Source organism: Conger conger, chromosome 11 (genome assembly GCF_963514075.1).
Source record: "Conger conger chromosome 11, fConCon1.1, whole genome shotgun sequence".
NCBI classification, from domain to species: Eukaryota; Metazoa; Chordata; class Actinopteri; order Anguilliformes; family Congridae; genus Conger; species Conger conger.
This window is the reverse complement of record NC_083770.1, coordinates 24,235,202-24,260,011: the sequence shown is the minus strand read 5'-3', so window position 1 is coordinate 24,260,011 and position 24,810 is coordinate 24,235,202. Positions and strand designations below refer to the sequence as shown.

General features: G+C 42.4%; 2 protein-coding genes across 6 annotated transcripts; both read right to left on the bottom strand.

Moving 5' to 3' along the window:
* Positions 1 to 1,647: 1,647 nt before the first annotated feature.
* On the bottom strand, positions 1,648 to 6,032 carry LOC133141026 (beta-1,3-galactosyl-O-glycosyl-glycoprotein beta-1,6-N-acetylglucosaminyltransferase 4-like). Of its 2 annotated transcripts, none has more exons than XM_061261381.1 (3): positions 5,932 to 6,032; positions 5,309 to 5,379; positions 1,648 to 3,292 (listed from the first exon to the last, which is right to left on the bottom strand). In XM_061261381.1, the coding sequence occupies exon 3, from the start codon at positions 3,289 to 3,291 to the stop codon at positions 1,996 to 1,998; it is 1,296 nt and encodes a 431-aa protein (XP_061117365.1). In that variant the 5' UTR covers position 3,292; positions 5,309 to 5,379; positions 5,932 to 6,032; the 3' UTR covers positions 1,648 to 1,995. The 2 variants fall into 2 exon arrangements, with proteins under 2 accessions (XP_061117365.1, XP_061117366.1); XM_061261382.1 differs by lacking the exon at positions 5,932 to 6,032 and adding an exon at positions 5,834 to 5,922.
* A 303-nt stretch (positions 6,033 to 6,335) lies between these two features.
* LOC133141180 (ankyrin repeat domain-containing protein 31-like) lies at positions 6,336 to 16,061 on the bottom strand. 4 transcript variants are annotated; one of them, XM_061261615.1, is made up of 11 exons: positions 15,635 to 16,061; positions 15,298 to 15,453; positions 14,400 to 14,542; positions 11,999 to 12,161; positions 11,717 to 11,802; positions 10,250 to 10,337; positions 10,065 to 10,161; positions 8,740 to 9,955; positions 8,346 to 8,486; positions 7,152 to 7,242; positions 6,336 to 6,786 (listed from the first exon to the last, which is right to left on the bottom strand). In XM_061261615.1, exons 1-11 carry the CDS (start codon positions 15,741 to 15,743, stop codon positions 6,647 to 6,649), a joined length of 2,430 nt encoding a protein of 809 aa, XP_061117599.1. In that variant the 5' UTR covers positions 15,744 to 16,061; the 3' UTR covers positions 6,336 to 6,646. The 4 variants fall into 4 exon arrangements, with proteins under 4 accessions (XP_061117599.1, XP_061117600.1, XP_061117602.1 ...); XM_061261616.1 differs by having other exon boundaries at positions 9,154 to 9,955; XM_061261618.1 differs by lacking the exons at positions 11,999 to 12,161; positions 15,298 to 15,453; positions 15,635 to 16,061 and adding an exon at positions 15,075 to 15,226.
* Positions 16,062 to 24,810: the final 8,749 nt, after the last annotated feature.

Here is a 24,810-nt window from a genome sequence, read left to right as displayed (position 1 = left end):
ATAAAGTGCTCGGTGAGTGTATATTACTTGTGTTCTTTATTATATATACAGCCTTTTTTCTTCCTTTTTATCAATGATATTAATCATTCAGTGCTCAGTATTTATAATACTGGAGATGTAAATTGATTTTTTTATTTGAATTTTGTTTAATTTACAGTTGCATTTATTGATGTGAGGATATTGCAGTTTTAATTCTGATATGTGTGTGTGTAAGAAAAGCATGGTAACTGTGTTTAGCACAACCCTCTCATGTGAAATACAAATGTTTTCATTTGACTAGATGGAAAAGGAAATTAGTTGTTCCCTTCCTGTCAGAAGTCAGTTCAATAGTTTTTAATCTAATGCTACTACTTCAGTAGGTTGAATAACTGTGTCTGTGAATGCATGATTCACATTCATATTTGGATCAGTCTTTGGAAACAAGCCTAGCTCTACTAGGAAGTACTGTGGAGCTAGCCCCAGAACTTCAAACATAGGAAAAAGTAGTATCCACAGATACTGAAATGCATGACCGTGAGGAAAGAGGTATAATACAATACACAAAATACATAATAATTCAGAAATAATCAAGCCAGTGAGGTTATCAAATACCAGAGGCTCACATTGTTTTTGCTCTGCAGTGTCCAGCAAATGTTACATTTCTATGACTGAGGCTTTTCTTTGCCGGGGTATTATCACATTTTTTTGAATAACAGCTTAGATGACAATAAAATGATGCAGTGAAATTATTCTTAAAAATATTTTTTATGTCATTTTAATTGGCCCTTTTGTCAATACTGTAATAATAATAAAAAGCCTGAATGTCCTCGTTTGAGCTTGCAGGGCCTCAGGGGGTTGACCAGGATATCCAAACCCAGAATGGAAGAATGGTGCTCATAAAAAGGGATATCCTAGTTTTGTTGCATAAAGAAATGGACACTGAAATGGTTTTAAGGGATGTGTTTGCTACACACTATTTCATATCTCTGTGTTAGCTATATAAAATCATTGTGATTCACCCCTGTTGTATTTCACTATTATCCATCCATCCATTATCTTAACCCGCTTATCCTGAACAGGGTCGCAGGGGGGCTGGAGCCTATCCCAGCATACATTGGGCGAATACACCCTGGACAGGTCGCCAGTCCATCGCAGGGCACACACACCAGTCACTCACACACTCATACCTATGGGCAATTTAGACTCTACAATCAGCCTAACTTGCATGTCTTTGGACTGTGGGAGGAAACCGGAGTACCCGGAGGAAAACCCACGCAGACACGTGGAGAACATGCAAGGCCACAGAGAGGCCCCGGCCGACAGGGATTCGAACTCAGGACCTCCTTGCTGTGAGGTGGCAGTGCTACCCACTGCATCATCCGTGCTGCCCAATGTGAACATATGCAATGAATTATGACCTGTTATTCTACTTATAGTCATAGTTTTACTATGTTAAAACTTTATGGAACATGTAACAATAATGAAAATCTACAAAAATGGCTTGAGTTTTCAATATCCTAAGAAGTTAAAACACAATCACTCCTTATACATACTGTTAACAAGCCTGAGAAATGTATCGTGAAGGCAATTTCACAGAGAAATGAAAACACATCAATTAATCTCAAACACTTCGTCAATTTATCTTGTCCCTGAAAATAAGCACTTAAATCAAAAAGAGATAACCCATTTTATCAGTACAAGGTACAAACAATACAAGGCACAAAAAGGGTAGACATTCGCACAATTAAATTTCTTGCAATGTGTCAAGACTCATGTGTCAAGCAGTTATTGCAGGTAATATCTAACCTTGCATTAGGTTCATTTCAGAATGTTGTTGCCTGCTGTTTGGCAGGGTTCCTCAGATAGACTAAGATTGAGGCCTGAAGCAGGTCAATGTTCTAATCGGAAACCAAATCTTCAACGTAAAGTGCATCAGATGATTCTGTTTTTTTTTCTCACAGATAATAGATTGAATTTCTCATACATCCAAAATGCCTCAAACCCACCCACCCCCAGTCATTTTGACTGCAGGTCAACCCAGTGTCGCTGTTTTTCTTCAAGTTTCTCCTCCAAGCACGTAATGAGTACAGGGTCCACTTTGGGGTCGAACTTGTTGGCAAACCAGTGTCCGTACTGCAGCAGCCAGCGCAGCTCTGCTGCACCATAGACGCAGACGCTGCGCAGGTGAGCGCCCGTGCAGGAAGGATACAGCGCCCCCTCCAGGTAACTCCACTTCACCAGCCGGGTCTTGCTCATCAGGTCTGTAATGTCAGGCGAGGAGCGGGGCACCCCCCCCGGAACCCCCGGCAACCGCACCAGCGAGGCCCAGAAGTGCTCATCAGGGGAGTACGTGTCTGCAGACCAGGACAGGAAGTCCCTTGCCACCGGGCTCTGGGAAACATGGCGCACAAAGTCACGTGATAGGATGAAATAGGCACTTCCAATAAACATCTCAATGCCGTGAGGGGGCGGGTCTTTGGGGTGGGCGGTCTTAACGGGCAGTTTCTGGTACTCGAAGGACACGGCCTTCAGCTCATGCTGGAAGGAGAAGCGCTGTTTCTTCAGCTCGCTGGGCCGGCTGGTCTCCAGCATGTTGGCCCCCTGCAGCTGCTTCAGTTCCCACACCAGCTCAAAGTTCGACCTCAGGGGGAAGTCCTGGCCACACATGTTAATAACATACTTCCACCTGACCGCTGACTGCAGAAGGTCTGACAGACAGTTAAGGTCGGCCTTGAGTCTTGTGATGTGGGCATACTGTACCGACTCCAACTTGGACGCCACAAAAACATTTGGGAAACACTTGGACAGGTTCTCCATAGCAGCTATAAAGCTTCTGGAAGATTTTTGGTCATAGTGAATGCAGTAAATGTTGTGAGGCATATAGATTGCCCGTAACATCCGTTCCACCATATGAGCATCCTTGTGCACGACCAGCGAGTAAGCGAGAGGAAAGAGCCGCTCCTCACTGGATATTGGGATATTTGCATATCCGCGCAGCACAATGTACCTCTGACAGTCTGAAGCTAAGGACACAATACTCTCATCTTCCAAAGTAATAACTTCTTTTCGCCTTATTTCTAAAGCCTTCCCGATCGCCACTGGATCCAGTTTGTAAATTGCACTGCAGTCAATGTTTTTGTGTGCTTGATTCCTGGAAGCACCGGCGGTGATTCCATAGGGCTCAATGAAAAGGCTGTTTTTCACAGTCACCTTGACGTAGACAAACTTCAGCAGACACACAATTAGGAGTGACAGGAAGATGAGGTAGCACCTGTACTGAAGTTTATGTAGATAGGTACATCTTATTTTCATTCTGTAGAAAAAAACAAAACAAAAAATGTATAATAATGTAATCAAATGGCAATAATCGCAACACATTGTAAACGCTGACTGCGTACTGTTCACAACTGTACAAAATGTGGTTAGAAATGGTCACAGAGCAAGTACACTAACTGGTGTAATAAACTGAAAAGAACGCAGAAGTAGAATTGATCCATTCTCCTTCCCTGTATTGCAAGGTTGTACTACTGTTTAAGGTTCTGTTCCACTGAATTGACAAATTTACCTTTTTTCTGTTTACTGCTGCAAATCATTACTCAACTTTCAGGATAATGCCACCTTTAGAATGATTACACCGTGAGTATGGTGAAATGCGTATAATTATTTACCATTTCTAACTTTGGAGTCGATTTTCTCAAAACCTGATTTTGGACAATATTACAGGACCTTTGCAAACCTACTCTCCATATCCAGGAGAGTGTTTAGAGCGAATTATTTTCTTGTTATAAGCTTTGGGGGCGGGTATAGCATCACGAATCTCATTGTAAGATCCTGAAATTTCATAATTTTCCTTCATGAAAAATTTTTTTCTAGAAAAATTAGTATTGGGTACTGGTGATAAAAATGGCAAAACACAACAGTCTTCAAACAGGTCTTATTTAGAATATGAAAGAATTATAACGATATCTTACTTGGTTCATATTATATAGACTGATACAAAAATGTTCGAATTTGTCATTTCTGCCATCTTGATTCCAAATGAGCTAATTTACATATTTCGTCAGAATTTATCTTCCATAAAGTCCATACCTTGATGAAGTATAAGACGCGGTTTCGGTGGAACATAACTTTAAGCAGTTCTGGCACCACAGTGGTAAAGAATAGCTACTGCATTTAATGTCTAGCTTATCGTAAAGTACACCGGATTTACTGTCTAACTGTCCTCCAATGTCCATTCACATCAAACGAGACACAGCAACAATAATCTACTCCTATCGCGCTCACAAACATCAAGACACCAGTATAATCTTTCCGTTAGAGGCCCAAAGCTGTGGAGTGAACTAAGCCCTCAACTGAGATCTATGTCCTCACATACTGTCTTTAAAAAACATTTGAAAAAATATCTAATGTCTACCTAAACTGCTACTCAATATTCATCTCAGTTATTTGTTTCTCTTCTTCTTGTATCATCCCATGTTTAGTCATCATCCTATGTTGTCTGTTTCTTTTTTCTCGTATCATCCTATGTTCAATCATCATCCTATGATGTCTGTTTCTTCTTTTTCGTATCATCCTATATTCAATCATCATCCTATGTTGTCTGTTTCTTCTTTCTTATATCATTTTATGTTTAATCATCATCCTATGTTGTCTGTTTCTTCTTTCTTATATCATTTTATGTTTAATCATCATTCTTTGTTGTGTTTCTTCTTCCTTAAATCATCTTATGTTTAATCATCACTCTATGTTGTCTGTTTCTTCTTTCTTATATCATCTTATATTTAATCATCATCCTATGTTGTCTGTTTCTTCTTTCTCGTATCAGCTGATGTTTAATCCTTAAACATTCTATTTTTCTTTTCGTTCTCGTATCAGCCTATGTTGGATATGGATTGGCTACATTTTATTTTGCCCGCTAAATGTACTAAATGTAGTAAGTGTTGGTTAGGTGTGGAGCTCTGTACAAGCCTGTTAGGGCTTCGCTCCCACCTTGCACAGATTTGTACTAAAATTTGTGCTAAATAAATCAACCTAAACCTAAACGTTTATGGCAGATATTTCTATCGGAACATTTACATGCCATCAAACTGTTTCAACCACCCTGCCCTCACAAAATCCCAGTGTGTACAGAAAGTGTATCATTTTATATTTTAATATTACCGGGTTCAAAAGCTGCTTTTATATAAATTCCAATATACTAAAAAGTTTCAACTGCAGTTCCCACAATTCATTTGATGTAATTTGTCCTCGGGGTACATTGGCCCACATCGATGCATTTCCTTTTTTCTCACTCTTAGTATTTAAGTATTTAATCGTTTAAAATTCTTACCTTGCACAATAACAACTATTTTGAGCTTCTTCCTCGTGCCATTAAGAGATTTCTCCTTCTCACAGGACATGCTGAAAAACAGTTACAAGTTACTCTAAATGAAAACAGCTGTACGATCACAACTCTAACAGAAGTATACCTATCAAAAAGGTTAAATATAGTCTACGACGTTATGGAAACATGTGAAACTTTGCTTTTTGCTTTTGACAGTAAAGTAGGCTAACCGATCTAGCTACCCCACTGCACATACCCCTCAAACTTCAAATCACATTTGGAAAATTGAAAATGCAAACTATTATCGTGCAATTATTATCGAAAACTTCCACAATGTACCAAAAACATACGATTGCATACGCCTTTTATGCGTTAACAACTTGGATTCTACTTTTATTGTTGAACTCGTACAAGATGTTTATGGTTAAGATTTTAGGTTACTCCACACTGCATGCGAACCAGGTTATCTATTTTTCAATATTCTAACCTGTTCCTCTGATATAAATAATAACTAAGTTCACTTCATCCCACCTCCGAAACGGTCCTCTAATATCCCATTACTAAACGTAGCCTACGTAGCCTCCGGAGCCCAGCAGTTTCAATGAAATTGAACATCGCCCGCTACTTACTTATATGATCATCGCGGCTGTTCATGCAGGTCTGACAACTCCGAATGGTAATGAGTTTTATCACTCAGGTTTACATTTCGCTACCGCTAACTGGAAGGGGCGAGAAGTAGGTGTGGCAAAAGCAACGCGAGCGAGCGTGAGAACAAAATGATGTTGGCGGGCTCAGTGTTAGTAGGGGATGGCCAAACATCTGTGCTGATGAACTTACATTGTGCATTGACATACAAAAAACTATAGGATAGATGTATCCACAGTACAGTATTCACAGCTACAATATTATCTGAACTTAATAAAAAATATTGACTACATTGCAATGTAATGTGTAATGTAACATGACTAATTATTTTGTGAAAATGAGAACGTGTCAAATGAAAACAAATTGCCATAGGATGCTGTTAAATTATTTTATTTAAAATGCATTTAATTACATCCATTCAATAAAATATTCATTAAATTAAACTCAAATTACTGCGGTGGAATGGTGCCAAAATGCCACCAGATCTTATAAGTTATCAACATGTCTGAATTTAGCAGTGACAAATGGCAGGGTATATACATGAGCACCTACTGAAGCAAGAAGTAAGTCAATACACAACAAAAACCATTTCTGGTGAAAAAATATACAACAAATAACACAGCAAAACTTCACAATAATATTATGAACTTGTGTTATAAGTAGGCTGAATTGCTTTGAAAAAATGGATTTCTTTTATTTTCAAATTTCCCAGTCTTCACTTTGTGAAAAGGTATCCCAGTACTGATCCATCAAGCGGCTGGGCATAAACTCTTCATGGCTGATTAAAAGAATCTTCTTGATGTCCATGAAGTTGGTAATGGAGGATCTTCCCGTTTCCTCTGTGGAAGCAGAAAAAAGACAGTGAGCCCCAAAGACACTGCTCACATGAAGATTATTTTGTTATTTCCATGTGTTCATATACCAGCCTGCAGAACAGGACTGTGCCCAGGAGGGACCCCTGCAGAACACCAGCCTGCACCCACACTCAGGAGGGACCATTACAATTAAGAGGCCAAAAGAAAAAAAAACAATACTGGGCTTCCAGCTTGAAACCCTGCATAGGGTGTAATGGATAGTACTCAAGCCCACACGCACTGCTAGAGCACTGGCTTTATAAATAACGGAAACAGCAGTTTGTATTAAAGAGTACACCTTACAAACAAAGTCAGACATGTACTTTATAATCAGATTGCTAAAGACATACCTGTGCAGGGAGTCACCACAGGAAAGGCTTGCGATGCTGCCAGGTCAGGACTCTCCAAATACATTAAAAGCGACTTTGATCTGTAAGTCACCTGTGAAAAGCAGCGCAATGAAATATCGCTCAAGGCGATATATTTAGTGAGAGTCACTTTGCTATGCCAGACTATGCAATCTCCTACTGACTCTGTATTGGCCCTCACAGTTTGATTCCAGGGAATGACATCACAATGTGTAATTTTCTCATTAGTCCAATCAGACCTGTTAATGTGATGTAACAGCTGGCAGTGCTTTGAGTTTCAGCAGTTTTTAAAAGTGGCCAGATTAAGGGAGCCCAGGGTATAAATGAGCCAGGCTCTGTCTGCAGTTCTAAATTATTTACACAAAAGTGCTGTCTGCAAAGCATCAATGACAACTTACTCTATACAGAGGGCCACAACAGAGCAGTAACTCCCAAAGAATTACATAACTAAATTATATTAATCTGAAAAGCACACACTACTATATGTAAGGTTAGTTACAGTAAATAACCCGGCATTTCATTGAATTAATCAGAGTAACTATTGTACATGAGTCTTTGCAAATACCTGAAAACAAATATAATAATGTAGCTAAACTGTATAGAGTGCTGGAAAGTAGGACAAGAATTGCTAACTCCAACTGAAGCCCTATCTACACAAGACTATATTTCATTCAAATAAGTAAACTCATAACCGTATTGGACCCCTGAAATAAAGGACACCCCTGGAAGCCCTCTGGATCCAGCTCATAGTGCTAGTCCTATCTCAGGCCTATCTCAGTCCTGTCTCCGGTTTAGGAACTTATATATTCCACCAGTACTCTTCTGGTCTTCCAGGTTCTGGATCCAGCTCATAGTGCTGCTCAAGCTGTAGTCCTATCTCAGTCCTATCCCTCAAATAAAGGGGCAATAACTCTCCAACCACCAAGGTGATGTCCCACTAATTGGGTGAAAATTTAAGTGAAATAAAAATATGGGAGGTAGGGGTGGCACTGACGTACAGGCACAGAGGTACAATTTCAGTCATGCTTGGAAGCCTACACAGTGGTGTTGTTATAAGGTTCCGCAATTCATTCACCATTACTCCCGCCTAACCACCATTAACAAGTAACTAAACAGCAAGACACGTTAACATCCTTATATCTTACAGAACTGCAGTCATTTTCTTTTTTTGTTTACCTTCTTCCAGGCGAATGCTGATGTGATGGGTATGTTGGGCCCCAGTAAAGACATGACCCACTCCTCTGGACTGAGGAAGAACTGACCTTTCATATCCTTAATAGACCCATCAGGTAGAAGTGATGCCCTATAGGTACAGCCCTGCAAATAAAATCAATTGTCAGTGTCCCCTTTCTTAACTGTTTCATGGATTATATGGGGAGGAGGGGGGTGGGGGTTGTCAAATGTAAAATGGTATATTGACATAAATTCAATCCTGAGATTTTCCCAATTTACTTGGGGAACAACCTTTCCATCTTCAAAATGGCTCATCTATCTTATTCCTCAAAAAAGGCTGTACAGTATATAACATTTTCTGACTAAACCACAGGCCTATAATTGCACAATTTTTTACCTTCAGTGTCAGCTGTAAAACTTGGTCTCCAGGCTTGATTACTCCACACTGAATAAGGCTGATCAACTGTCTGTTACTGACTGTGGTGTCTCCATACTGTGGAAGAGTCTTACTAACAGCTGCCTCACAAGAACTCTTCTGAACACCATGACTTAAAGCTTCTCCCAAGGAAGTCTTATCAGGGACCTGACAGGCAGTAACAGCAGCAAGTGTCTCATTCACACTGAGTGCGTTCTGTTTGGCCGTGACCCAGTCTGGGGGCTGACCTGAGTTTACTCCTTGGAGAAAAGATGAGGATGGAGCCAGTGGGGTGACGCTGGGTCTGGTTTGATGTGTCTGTGAGGTGTGCTGCTTATCTGTGAGGCTTGATGACACAATGTATGCAGTATTATTAGAGACTATGAGCACACCCACCTGGGGGCTCCAGTGCACATTTTCACCTATGCTGTCTGACCTCTGCTGATCACTTCTTGCACCAGCAGTTTGTTGAGATGAGGGAGACTGATTAGCAGAGATCGTAGGCTGCACCGGTCCTGTTTCAGACCTTCCACTTTTCAGGTGAAGAACAATATCTGCACAAGGTGTATTCTCACGATGCACAGCAACCTCTGAGCAGGATCCCAGAGCATCAACATTGGGCTCAGGTTCCCCTGATTCCGTATCTGAGGTAATGTGAGTGGATTCGCTGGAGTCACGCAGGATGGCTGAATCTCCAAGACTTGAAAGGGAATGAGAAGAGGGTGTTTCCTCAGAGATGGCACCTCTGGAGCTTAAAGGTGCCTCTATACCTCTAGAGCTTAAGGGAACTTCTTCACCTTGAGATTTTAAAGGAACCTCTACACCTCTAGAGTTTAAAGGAACCTCTACACCTCTAGAGTTTAAGGGAACCTCTATGCCTAGAGGGCTTAAAGGAACCTCTACACCTCGAGGGCTTAAAGGAGCCTCAACACTATCACAGCTCAAAGGGGGCTCCTGTTGTGTGGTTCTGTAGGGCCCAATGTAAGTCACTGGGACAGTGTCGGCTCCAGGCTGGTTTTCTCCTGCAGGTGGGAGCTGAGTGGAAGGCCTCGGCGACAACAGGCTGCAGCTCTGTGTCTGAACACTGAGTTTGAGAGAATTCTGCTTCTGAAGAGATCTCAGGAGGCACTTCTGTCTGGAGGCTAAGGACATGAGCTGCTTCCTGAGAATGCCCTGCTTGAATGAATCAGAGGCTATCCTGCAATACAAAACATTAAAACAGACTTATCCCAGACAAGTAGCTCTGAACTTCTGAATAAAATGTAGAGTTTTAGAGTTTAACATTTTGGAGTATAAAATCCCCATACCTGTATTTCCTGGTGAGCTCACGGTTTTCTGCTTTGTGTTTGTTCAACACATGATTCAAGACATCCTGGATCTGAGAAAATGCTTCTGTAAATTTACCTATAAAGACACACAGTGTTACTTTCAGTACAGTAAATATATCTTGCATTTATAGCCACAGCAAATCTACATCTGCATCTCAGCTTACCAATATCGTCTGGTCCTGTTAGTTCCCAGGCTGACATTTCCTTTTGCTTCTTTTCCACACTCTCTAAAATTGTGATGGTGGATTCCAACTAATACAAGAACATAAACAAATAATGGGTAACCAACATTAGATTATTCATATATATACAGTCAGTGGCAGCTGGTGATGATGCTGGATGGGAGGGTAGAAGCAAAAAGTCTAATACCTATCAATAGCTCATGCTTCAGCATTGAATTTGAAAATATGCCATTTGATGAATACTTCAATAATTCAAAGCACCTTACAATACCAAGAGCTTATACATTTTTCAAGATGATTGGAATCCATAACCTTGGCAGTGTTAGTGTCATGCGGTACCAGTTGAGCTACAGGACTACAATACAGGGCCCCTACTATAAATAAATAAAACTCTGTTGTCTCAGTTTGCACTTCTCCAAATGTTGCCCTCGATATTTAATCAGCTAGTCCTTTTCCATGAACAGTAAACATAGCTACATTCACGCAGCTCATTTTGACTTGTCTGTAACTTAGTGACCAGTGTGTTAAACAAGTTATCAGCTGGCTATCTAAAATAACAACTAGTCAACCAAGTCTAGAAACATGCCCCGGTGTAATGATGTGTAAACTCGTGTCCCCCACAAAATGTAATACAACCCACAATTTGTGACAGTGAGTGTTTTTTAAAGTTCATTAGCTACGTCTCTATACGGAGTTATGTTTAGCTATCTTCATCAAGGCTATGTCAGCTTTACCCAGCAGTGACAGATTGATGCTATTTCCAATATGAGTTTCCAAATCGTGTTTCCAAATTTTCTCCAAGAAATATTTCAAATCTGTAATACCTTGCTGAGTCCATGCCGTGTCTACTCCAAAAAGCAAACATGGGAAGCAATGCAATTCTTAGCTATGATCACTGTTAGCTAGCCAGCCCTTTCGTTCAAACCAAGAAACACAAAACTTATGATTTTGTCTTCTGTCCTGTTGCCTATGCTGTACATTGTTTGATCACCAATCTTTTTTTTTTCATAGACACCTTAGAAAAATTCTTAGCGAAGTATACTTGTTCATATTTGCACCATTTTATTAATTCACCACTACTCACACACCTTCACTGGATAACAAATTGAAGGGGTGTGTCACACACAGACATTCAGACCTATACAGTCTATGCTTCAGACTGTAATGGACTGAATAAATGTAGCCCAAATGGATAACAAATTGAGGGGGGGTAGGGCCCATATATACTAGCTGCCACTGTATACAGTATACATGTAATGTATATACTGCATATGTATTTTGAGGAAAAACCATGAAAATGTAATGCAATCAAACTCTGCTTTAATACATCCATTATGTGTCATTTAACTATATTTACTAGTCATTCTGGCACAAGGTGAGGCATTGCTTTTATGATTTCCATTTGTGCTGGACCCACAGAATGAATGAATGGTTCCTCATTATGCTTACATTAGTGCAGCAATGGCTTTCTTTATTGGGCTGGATTCCACTCTCATTCTCACAGGACAGGGCAGCTGGCTTTCCTCGCACTGCAGCTTCACATGGGGAGACAACTTATCACACAAAAGGCCCTCCACCCAAAAGACAGCCAAACACACAGGTAGCTGTCCAACTACAGCCATAATGTTGTACACCAAACATTTTATTCAGAGCTAATATATTAATTTATACATTAACAGTAAGGTCATTTTAATTTCATGTTACGTCACTGCTCTTCTGTGTGATTTATACCTGAGGAGGGTTTGGAAGAGCCTTCCTCCGGTGAAACGAAGGGCCCATGGAATGTCGAGAGCAACTCTTTGATGCCTTTGTCGCATTTCAAGTTCAAGGGGGTTTTCCCAAAAACGTTTTGGTCATTAGGGTTTGACCCGTACTGAATGAGTAGCTTGACAGTCTGTTTAAAAGTGATAGAGGACAGAGCTTTTGTCAGGAAACTGTCCAACTGGTTCAAACATCTGGACAGAAGACTTACATCTACATCTCTCTGTCTCTCTCTCTGTATATACTGTATGTATATGCTGTATATGGAGTAGGGGAAGAGAGAATCAAGTAAAATTAGCTTAAAATGAGCATCCAGCAGCTTAAACTGCTAACAACCTTGTTTAATGTTCAACACTCACAGGCAACTAAAACACCTCACTTATCCAACATGTAAAATTCATTTTATTTCACTTGTCGTTATAGAGCTATCTTATTGAACATATTAATTGTCAATTAAATTAGGCAAATTCTGTAGAGCAGAGCAATTTACTGTGTAGACGATGGTCAATCTAGATACAAGACAAGAGGGGAGGGACACCCCTTTTTCTCCTGGCCCATGCAAACTCAACGATCAGGGAAGAATGTTCGGTCTGATTGGGTAAGGCTGATTTATGGAGTGGAGGGGGGGTGAGACTGGACTGGCTGATCTTAAAAGCAGACAAATGTGTTTATTTAAGTGGCCCTATATTGCTGGGGGATATACATGGTTGTATCCTTTCTTTAAATTTTTTTAATTTATTTCAGATTTTTCAGATTTGGTAGTCAATTGTGCCCTATCTGATCCAATTAGTGTTAGCTGGGCCCACACCCCGTCCCTCGGCGGCCCAAGAACAACACGCCATCTTCAAGCCGTCTCGTCTCTAGCTAGTGATTCCGTAATTGTACCCCGTCTGATCCAATTAGAGCCAGTATTAGAGACAAACTAGGCGGGGCATGGGAGTGAGGGCGGTCTAACAAATAAACATCAGATGAGACACATGAAAGGGTAATAGGACAACGGCTCCGGACTAGGGAGTAGACAATTTGCAGAGAATCAGGAGATGCAGAGATACGGAGAGACAGGTCCGAATACTTCGCTGAAACTAAGCAAGTGATAGAATAGGGAGGCGGAGTTACAGAACAGAATTGAAACTGGAGATGCGTTAGCTAGTTAAGTGATTTAGTGTATGTGAATGTTAGTTTGTTAGTTTGACAAACATATTACAGTGTGTTAGTATAATTAGTACTGTACAACTTCTATGTTAGTTGGGATTAGTATGCTAGTGCTATGTACAAACATGAAATGGAGAGAAAGCAGGAAGTAAGGAATGCAAGATTGGAAGGAAGGTTGAACCCCGGAACTACCGTAAACACCCGAATAGTGGGGCACGCAGACAGGGGAGTGACTGGGCTAGTAAACATTCAGACTCAGACATCACAGGGGAAGACGAGTGCAAAGACTAATGAATGTAAACAGAACACCAGACATGAAATATGAAAAATAATAACAAGAATAACAATAATAAACAATGATAAACTAACACAGGACAGAACACAGGAACATAACAATCTACATGGACATTAAGGCTTTCAATTGATTATTTGAACTGAATGTCATAAATTCAGACTTAAAAGTCAAAAAGAAAACCGTGGTCCTTCTGCCATTCTTTGACCACTTCATGGCCCCGGACTCCCAATAATTCTGGTGCTGTGTTTCTTCGGAAGGTTGGGTGTTTTAGCATAGAGATTTAAAACTGGTGAGACATTCTGTCACATATATGTACAAATATACAGAACATCCGTCAGCCCAGAAGAATTTAGTATGAATCCCAGCCCTGGAATATATACACAAACACAGCCACACATGAAAGGTTTGCTACATGTGCATGTTTCACACAGCTAATGACCACCCAGATGTTACATTTTTACTTTCAGGTCATAAAGCCAGATGGGCTCACAGGCAAACACATGAAAATAAATTCCTTTTTTTTGTTATGGATTTGGTGAAATAGAAGTCTGCATGAAGGCACTACATTGACCGTGTACCTCATAGTGGTTGAATTAACTGTGTACCTCAGTGTTTGGATTAACCGTGTACCTCATAGTGGTTGGATTGACCGTGTACCTCATAGTGGTTGGATTGACCGTATGCCTCATAGTGGTTGGATTGACCATGTACCTCATAGTGGTTGGACTGACCGTGCTCATAGTGGTTGGATTGACTGTGTACCTCAGAGTGGTTGGATTGACCATGTACCTCAGAGTGGTTGGATTGACCATGTACCTCATAGTGGTTGGATTGACTATGTACCTCAGAGTGGTTGGATTGACCGTGTACCTCATAGTGGTTGGATTGACCGTGTACCTCATAGTGGTTGGATTGACCGTGTACCTCATAGTGATTGGAGGTGACAGCATCGTGCAGAGGTGTGAGCCCCTCCAGGCCTCTGCTGTTAACGTCGGCTCCAGACTGCAGCAGCTCCTGCACCACAGCTGAGTGTCCCTGGGCACTGGCTTCATGCAGAGCTGTCCACCCTGCCACCATGACCACACGCCACAGTCATGACAACACGCAGTTACATGACCACACATGGACAGTCACATGACCACATCCAAACAAATCACATGCCTCCAAAAAGAATGGAAAGGCACGTCTTTCCTTCCAAATTTACTTCCTTGCATCTGTAAGCAACATACCTAAAGCTGCAAGTGGCTGCCCTGTTGAAAGAAACAGCTCAAGCAAGGTTTTGAAACAGCTGGTAGCTGTTTGACCACTTCAGACCAGCTCCATACTCAACATGGTTTGACCAGCTCAGGCTGGTAATTTCAAGCTCGTCATCGTTGGATTTTACACCAGGGTAGCACTCCAAGAAAATCTACTCCAAACTGGTGAATTTACAACAAGCTAGCAGGCTAAACCTGATATATGGCTCTTATTTTAGGTAATTTACCCCCCCCCCCCAAAAAGAAAACAGTCTGATTTTAAGTTAATAAGCGATGATGAAACTAAGTGATAATACAGCTACAGAATCAATTTAATAAAAAACAATTATATGATCAGACTCACCAAAGTTTGTGTTAAAGTGGGGGTAGATACAATGTGAAACTAATACTGTACTACCTTCATCTTAATGAGTGAAAGGGACAAAAATTCTGCATTGCATCTGCAAATGTGATCAGCATAAAGCTTTCTATCTGACTTGAAGGATCTCCAAGGAAGTTCTCTGCATGCTGAGCAACGATGAATGCCTGAAAACTGAAGTGTGTATAAAAGAAAATGTGTTGGTAACCTGCATAATCTGCTTGGTTGACATTTATTCCGGCCTCTATCAGGGCTCTGACGAGAGCAAGATCCCCTTTCTTAGAAGCTACATGAAGAACTGATTCTCCCCGGGAGTTCCTCTTATTGATGTTTCGAACCGGTAACTTCAAGATCCGCTGTGGTCCTGGGGTGGTTGGGCAGATGCAAAGGCAGAAATGATGCAACTTCTCTTTCCCATAAAGTGGGAAAAAACTACAGCTCATGGATGATATTAACTTTAATAATAATGTACAATCAAATCTGTACTTTTTATTCCTCAATTAATTTAATAAAAAGTGGAAAAAGGTACAAGTCATAATAAGTACCTCTGCAAGATGTGGTAGCAGCACAAGCAATTGCACACACTTCCTCTCTCCCTGCTGCATGCTTTTTCAACAAGGCATTGTGCTCACTCTTATGCTCTTCCTCTTTCATAGCACTTCTGGTACTTTGAGCTTTGCTGGCTTTGATTTCTTTACTTTGATGGCCAAAGAAATTGCTGTAATGTTTGTTTTGCTGCTGTACATCTAGATACTTTCCCACACTGCTTGTCTTAAGACCAGAATCCACTCCACTGGCTAGGTTTTGTTTTGGAGAAGAGGCTAGGTTTCCATTATGGTTTTCACTACTATTCTCTCTGCTTATTCCAAAAGCATTTTCAAAGCTACGCTTTGCATTGTCCTTGACTTGACTCGTTGTGGAACCCAATGTTGAATCAGGATTTAGACAGGCATTTTCTAAATCTGTACCAAAAGTGTTGCTTTCCATGTAATTCGTTTCTGAGATCATAGTGCAGTCCGAGTCATATGAGCTTTCTGTGCCATCTTCTGCTCGAGCTTCTTCTTCTCTGACAGTGGCATCGTTCACATCAAAGTCAAAGCTTCGGCCCATACTACAGGCCAGTTCCATGTCTTTAGAGTTACTTTTGTTTAATGAATTAATTTCATTACTTTTGGGTAGAAGTCTTCCTTTGCCATTCCTCAACTCTGTTTCTGGCATATAACATTCAGTCAATGAGGTCTTTTCACTTTCCTGGATGGTTGAGGTCACTTGGGTTTTAGAACAACTAAAATTGATGGTTGCAGAGTTACACAAAAGGTTTTCTTTTAAAAGCTGCTCCTCCCACTTTAAGCCAGGTCTTTCAGGAGTTATTTTCAGGATTTTCTCCGTCTGCTTCCCTTCCATCTCTCTTCCTAGGACACCATTTCCGGATGTACTTGGTGAAAGTGTCTGGCTGCAAGTCATCCAAGAACATCCCTCTACTGGGATTCTTCCTCTAGCCCTGTTAGTATTCTCAGAGATGAGAGGAGAGTGTTTATTGCCATTGGTCTCTGTCAAACACGACACCTGATCTATTGCATCTAAGGGTTCTGCAACAATATGGCTTTGTACAGATTTCTCCTGGTGCTCTTTGCTGCTGCTGTGTGAGGCAGCTGGGAACTCCAGAACAGGACTGCTTACCCCTGTCATTTGCACAGGTTCAGCCACTATTCTTGATTTGAGTCCGCACAGATCACTCTGATCTCCCTCCATACTGCACGGGAGACTGCAGTCTTTAACATGTGAATCAGGAGGCTCTTGCTGCATCAAGATGCTCGAGGACGTTGTCTTATTCTCGGGATCGATGACTTTGCTTGATGTGCCATGATCACAGCTTTCATTTACACTGGAGGCAACGTGTAGTCTGTCATTGCAGCCCATGTGCAGTCTAGTGGGCGAAAGCTCTTCACTTTTATTCAGGTTTTCAAAAAGCAGTGATGGAGTACTGCTGTCAGACTGTAGGGTCAGTGTTGGTTCCTCTGTTAATGAATCTGGCTGCATTTTATCCTCTCTGTCACCCTTGCAGGGCGGACACTGTTGAGTCCTGTGTCTTAGCACATCTGGATGAGGTGCCAGTAATGAAATGCTACATTCTTCTGAATTTTCTTCCATACCACATCCTCCTGCGTTGAAGAGAACCATCCCGGATTCACCTGACATGTTAGCTGAGAGGTCAGTATCTCTGAAAATCTCTGGTGCTCTGAGTGTCTCTCTTTCCACTGTACAGTAACCACTCTTGTTCCTTTGAATACCATGGATATTCTGTAGCAGATCACTTGTCTTGGCATTTATCACTGGGTCTACATTAATTCCAAGAATCAGGTCAGATGTGGTTCTAGGTGTATCTTCCTCAGGCAGATCTGCCAGTATGGTCTGGGATTCAGTATCGTCCTGTAACTCCATTTCACACCACACTGTCAGAGGCCCCTTTGTCCTGGTTTTATTTTCAGCCCTCATGCTGCCCGCTAAATTGGGGCTTCTGCTATTTTGTAAATCTCCCTGTTGCTCCTGGGTATTTTCAACCCAACGCTGTCCTTTAATTTCATCAAACACTTTATGTACATGGCAGGGAATAGTATCATACTCTGGTATTTGCTTCCCCAAATCATAATCAAGAAATTTGCTTCTGATTTTGTCAAATGAAAAACTACTATTGCCCAAGTTCATGTCAGCATCTGACTGGACATCCTGCCAAGAACAAAGGCAGCCAGAGGCAGCCTTCCTGTCCTCAGGTTTTACGAGTTTTGAAGGTTCATCCCGGTCAGAGCCAGGCTGCGACGCCAAGGCTGCTGTGAAGTCCGTACTCCGACCATCCTGTTCTGTGTCTCGATTGTCTTGTCTTTCTGCAGACAATTCTCCATTTCCTGCCTCACACAACACACTGCTGAGTGTAGATTGGCTGTCATTCCTGGCTTGTCCAGTTCTCTTTGTCCTCTGGGTGACAGGGTATTGGCTAATTGTCCTCTGGGCCTCAGGGGATTGGCTTGTTGTGCTATGGGACTCAGGGGATTGGCCTGCACTTTCCACTTGGCCATTCCCATTTCTTTCACCCCTTCGCTCAGTTCCCTTTGGTTTTTGCCTGACACTTTTCACCCTCACTGGTATCTCTTTCCCACTAGAGATTGTCACTTCTTGTGCTTCACAATCTGTGGCCCTGTCAAGGGAACTAATTTCAAATATATCTTCATTTGGGATGACACTATCCTGGAAGGAAAGACTGACTTCAGACTGAAACACAAACAAAAAGTTACTGTATCCATTATAAAAGCAAACAACACAAAACACATAACCGCAAATGCTTTTTTTGGGGGTAAACGACTTCATGTGAACCCAGTTATCTCTAAGCATAATACCCGCATAATCAAGCAAAACAAACAACATTAGAGAGGCCTTGTGATGAAACCAACACGGACTGATAACCAGACATAACGGCCAAATGAGGGACACAGGCATTTTACTAACCTCAGTGCAACCCTGGCTTTGTGCCTCAGCAGGAAGGGCTGATTTACCTGTTCAACACAAATCACACATTTTAGATATAGTTGAACATACAGCTGAACATATTCTGGGGGTTGACTGTTCAAATCTGTACTCTCCCAAATGAATGGAGCATGTAGCAGCGGTAGAATAGCCTGACAGCAGTGATAGGACTGTTGGGGATGTGAAGTTAAGGTGAAATATGGTAAATTTCCAAATCCAACAATTTTAACGGTCAGCACTCTTGTTTAATGTTCGGCACTCTGAATACCAAACAAAAGCACATCAACTGTTAAAACCCTTTACTTATCCAACATGTAAAATAAATGTGTTCAATTTAATTTTATAATTATTACCAGAAGATATCAATTATCAAATCAATTGCCGAATTCGTTGATAGGCAGAAAAACCTGTTGGATCTCACAAGCAGATTGAAATTAAGATTTTATTAAATTAGCATTATTAAATTATTAAAAGTGCCGGGTTCCACAAAACTGAAATGAAAGACCAGAAGGCAGATGAATCTTCCTGAAATCACTGATGGAAATATGTGAAAATTGCCAGAGCAGCTTTAACGCAGAATTCAAGACTCAGAAACTGCAGATCAACCCCCAAACATCCACTATCTTTACCTCTGTCCTTGTCCTCAGCTGGAAGCTGGAAACAGGCTAACTGACTTAGCTGAACTGGCAATCAATTTATTAAAGTTCCCTTATGTTGTTTGAAACAGGACTGAGCAGTGTCATATTGTCCTCAAAAGATTCATGATTTTAGTCTCTTTCTATGGAGACCAAACATGAACATTCTCAGAAGTACTCAAGCTCAATTATTGTATACCCCTAAAGAAGGAGTTTCATTACATTTACATTTTAGTCATTTGGCAGACGCTTTTAATCCAAAGCGACTTACAAGTGCATAGGTTCTTCCACAAGTTAAAGCAACACATCCATAACTAGTAAAATACACATGAAGTGCTGTTCTAAACATACAGTCATCATGAGTGCAATTGCAATTTTTTTTTTTTTTTTTTTTGGGGGGTTAGACAAGAGGAAAAGGGATATCGGAAAGGGGGGAAATCAGGAGGTAGGACTAAGGTACAGTTTGAAAAGGTGTGTTTTTAGTCTGCGTTGAAATAGGGGAAGGGATTCTGCTCTCCTGACAGTGGTAGGCAAGTCATTCTACCACTGAGGAACCAGAACGGAAAACAGGCGTGAACGTGCAGCTCGACCGCCAGGTGCTTGTAGTGAGGGAACCATAAGGCGACCAGAGCTGGCAGGTAGTGATTAAGGATTGTATGTAAGGTGGGGCAGTCCCCTTAGCTGCCTGAAATGCCAACACTGGGGCCTTGAATCGGATGCGTGCGGCAATAGGAAGCCAGTGGAGGCCAATGAGGAGTGGAGTGACATGAGCTGACCTGGGCTGACTGGTGATCAGGCGGGCTGCAGCATTCTGGACCAGCTGGAGGGGCTTGATGGCACAAGCTGGGAGACCGGCTAGGAGGGAGTTGCAGTAATCCAGGCGGGAAATGACGAGTGCCTGGATTAGGAGCTGGGTGGCTTTCTCCGCCAGGAGATGACAGATACGGCGTATATTGTAGAGGAAGAACCTGCAGGTTCTGGCAGTGGAGGATACTTGTGGAGCCAGGGTGAGGTTGTTATCAAGAGTCACCCCAAGATTCTTTGCTGTATGGGAGGAGGAAACTACAAAGTCCTCAACAATCAGTGAGAGGTTGATTGTCGGAGAGGACTTAGCAGAGATGTAGAGAAGCTCAGTCTTGGCAAGGTTAAGCTTCAGGTGGTGGGAAATCATCCACGCAGAGATATCAGCCAAGCAGGCAGAGATCTGTGTGGTGACCTGGGTATTGGGGGGGAAGGAAAGAAAGAGTTGGGTGTCATCAGCGTAAGAATGGTAAGAAAAGCCATGGGAACCAAGAGACATGGTGTATATAGAGAAGAGGAGAGGACCCTGCGGGACTCCAGTTTGTAGGGGGTGAGGGTCAGGGACTGAGCCCCTCCAAGTCACCTGGTAGGAACGACCAGAGAGGTAGGAGGAAAAGCATGCCAGTGCAGATCCTGTGACACCCATCCCAGTCAGCGATGAGAGTAGAATCTCATGGTTGACTGTATCAAAGGTGGCCGACAGGTTGAGGAAGATGAGGACAGAGGAGAGGGATTTGGCTTTAGCAGAGTGGAGTGCCTCAGTGATCGCAAACAGGGCAGCCTTAGTGGAATGGCCACTCTTGAAGCCGGACTGGTTGGGATCGTAGAGATTGTTCTGGAGAAGATAAGTGGACAGTTGGGAGTAGACCGCCATTCCAGAGTTGTAGCGAGAAAGGGAAGAAGAGAGACAGGCCGGTAGTCGTTCAGAGCAGAGGGGTCAAGAGTAGTTTTTTTGCGCAGGGGAGTGACTCTGGCCCTCTTCAGGGAAGAGGGCATGGTGCCGGAAGAGAGGGAGGTGTTGATTTGAGAGGAGAGAAAAGGGAGAATGTCATTAGAGATAGATTGTAGAAGGGGAGAGGGGATGGGGTCAAGAGGACAGGTGGTCGGGCGGTGGGATGTAATGAGTTTCAAAGTGTCAGAGTCAGAGAGGGGAGAAAAGGAGGATCGGGAGTTGGGGAAGGTAGGAGGATCAGCAGGGGGAGAGAGTGGGGAGAAGGAATTGCGAATGGCATCGACCTTCTTTTCAAAGAAGGAGACAAAGTCATCATGTGTGAGTGATGAGGGAGGTGAGGGGGGAGGGGGGGCTAGACGAGAGGAGAAGGTTTAAAACAATTTGTGGGGATTAGAGGCGGCTAGAGTGAAAGAAGGAAGATTTAGTTAGAGAGACAGAGGAATAGAAAGATGATAGGATGGCATGGAAGGAAGCTATATCACTGGGGAGACAGGACCTTTTCCATTTTCTCTCCGCTGCCCGCAGTTTGGTTCAGACAGCTCGTAGAGCATCAGAAAGCCAAGGACTGGGGGGGGAGGCCCAGGCTAATTTGGTGGTGAGGGGACACAGAGAGTCAAAGGAAGATGAGAGGGAGGACATGAGGGTTGTAGCAGCATCTTCGGGAGACAGTCGAGAAAAAGACTCCGCAGATGGTAGGGAGGAGAGGATTGTAGACGAGAGGGCGGAGGTAGACAGGTGGCATAGGTTCCGCCGACAGGTGACAGTGGATAGTGGGAGAGATGGATGGGTTTTAGAGGAACAACAGAGGTGATACTTGTAGACCAAAAATATTGCAGCTAAATACAGTCAGCCGCAACCTGCAGGGTTGGTGGGGGTAGGATGGTGTGTGTTCCCAAGCCATAAAGTAATAATAAATGGGGGCAGTGATAAAGACAGGACAGACAGCATTCCACATGATTAAAACGGAGCAGGCAATTTCAGTCACGTGGACAATGCGAGTTTGCTAAAATAGCGGTTTTGCTTAGGTCTCAATGCTATTAATCAAAACTCGTTACCAGACAGGACCATCCCAATCTGGGTCTAAAGAAACAGAGTGGAGCAAAGGAGAACCTTTAGGACTGGTCTGGTGGTCGCCAGGTACGAGGGGGAGAATCACGCTCCTGCTCCTGAGCCGGAGGCTGGGTGAGGTGGTCTGAGTGCTGGGCTTCACTCCGGCTCCCTGCTCAGCGCTGGTCCGGTCCGCTTTCCTGAAGCTGCGTCTGCTTCCCACAGCTTCTGCCAAGCCGTGCAACGGTTTCACGGCGCTCTCCTCCTCCTGAAACGTACCAAAATGCCAAAATGTAAAAACACACAGCTTTCAACCTGACCTCATGCTTAATGCATGTGTGCCAAAACATGTAATGTATAGCTACATAAATATTGCAATGAACATGAATAACCCTTTCATGATCCAGGTGGTGAGTTACTCACTTTCTTTCGCATCCCGCAAGCAACTTGCTGCCCGTTACCACCTTCTTGAATGGAGGTGCGGTTGGACCTTTGAGCTAATCACACAAAAAAACAGCAAACGGCATACCCAAAATTAAATGGTGACTATTCTTGTACCCTTTTGACTACATCCTGGTCTCTTCTGAAAGGTAACACTTTGGGGTTTGAGTCAAAATAAAAATAATATATATTTTCTGTTTTGGAGTGGATACAGATTATTGTGGCTTTTTAGAAACTATAATGCATTTGGTCACTGGACCCTTGCTGTGAAAAGACACTAACATTACCCTGATCTTCCAAAATGCAGAGAAGGTGAGGTCCCCCCCAAGTTTGCTACCCACATATTACAACTGTTGTCGCTAAAGCAATGGCATCTTACAATAAGTTATACATATAGAACTGTGAGTTTTAACGCTTTCAAACGGTACATCCTGTTACCAGTGATTGAAAATTGCACCGTGAAAAAAGGAATGAGTGCAAAAAAACAACACCGCCCTGTCCAGTGAGACTTAAGGAGTTAAACTTAAAAAAGTCCTCTTCACAGTCAACATAGACTCTTTTCTTCCAGAAGTTATTCAAACCTGGCAGTGACGTCCTTCTAGCCCTGGGTAAGTATCTTTCCATCAATTTTCTCAAGGAGTTGTCATCGGTCATGTCGAGTGCGGTCTGCCCCTCCTCGTTTTTCAGTGAGGGATCCGCACCGTGGTCCAGAAGCAGCTGGGCAACCTGTAAAAGCCTCAACTAAACTAACCACCACTAACTGGCTACAGTGGCTGCGTGTTTCATTTGGCGCTTCTGTGTCTGGAGATCTGCTGAGCAGCGGCAGATTTTATTATTTTTTCACAGTGAGCATGTGGCATATGTGAGCACACTAATCCACAGTGGTCTGACGCTTCTAAAGCCGGACAGAGAAGTAACGTGATAAGCAATATATTATAAAGTTTGTTAACTTCATGTATGGAGGGCAAAATTGACCTTTAAAAAAAAGACTGCTAGACTGCTGTGTGCACGTGCCCACTTTTTTACTTCACAGCAGTGACAATAAAACTTACAAGAAATAAGTGCTAGTGTGTTGTTGGCCTTTACTGGTCCCATATGAGGTTAGTACGATGTAGCTAGCATAAGCCGATAGCACTAATCCATACAATTTGCTTTTTAACAGTACTTTGTCAGTACTTTGTTTAGAACGATAAAAAGTAAGTATTTAATTGCAGTCAACAGCACCAAAAATTTCTGTTGCACCATCCATAAACAACAAAAGTCCCACTATAGGATCTATTTAAATCTTTTGAAATAATATACGAGATGCCAGTGCTAACGAGGTTAACTGCTGTGGTGGAAGATACCCTATACCCTCACCTTTGCCACCTGGTGGCGGTTGTGTGAAAAGCAAACCCTAAACCACTATGGATAATGGGAAATCTTACAACAAAAGACTTCTCCGCCTGTTACAGGCCGAAATGCAATGTGACTGCCCCTACTGTTGGAACCTTGCAATTATTGTTTCCTGGATGGCAAAATTCTTACCGCAGAAGTAAACCGCCAAATGAAACACAAAACCACTGTACATGCAGACTGCTAATTTTTTTTTACTAATAATACGTAATACAGAAACCCACCTCCCCCAATAAAAAGGAATTATACAAACATCTGTGCCACTGCTCCATTTATTAATACCAACTCAGAAACCAGTCACCTATTCCAATAAAGACCATTACGAGAGGACTAACTGATGCTGACTGTAGTGTATGGCATCATGAGTGCAATACCTGATGGGAACTGCTGTCGATGGCATCATGAGTGCAGTACCTGATGGGGACTGTAGTCTATGGCATCATGAGTGCAATACCTGATGGGAACTGCTGTCAATGGCATCATGAGTGCAGTACCTGATGGACACTTTAGTCTATGGCATCATGAGAGCAGTACCTGATGGGGATTGCTGTCTATGGCATCATGAGTGCAGTACTTGATGAAGACTGTAGTCTATGGCATCATGAGTGCAGTACCTGATGGGGACTGTAGTCTATGGCATCATGAGTGCAGTACCTGATGGGGACTGTAGTCTATGGCATCATGAGTGCAGTGCCTCATGGGCACTGTAGTCTATGGCATCATGAGTGCAGTACCTGATGGGGACTGTAGTCTATGGCAACATGAGTGCAGTGCCTGATGGGGACTGTAGTCTATGGCATCATGAGTGCAGTGCCTAATGGAGACTGCCGTCTACGGCATCATGGGTGCAGTGCCTGATGGGAACTGTAGTCAATGGCATCATGAATGCAGTACCTGATGGTGACCGTAGTCTACGGCATCGTGCAGGGGA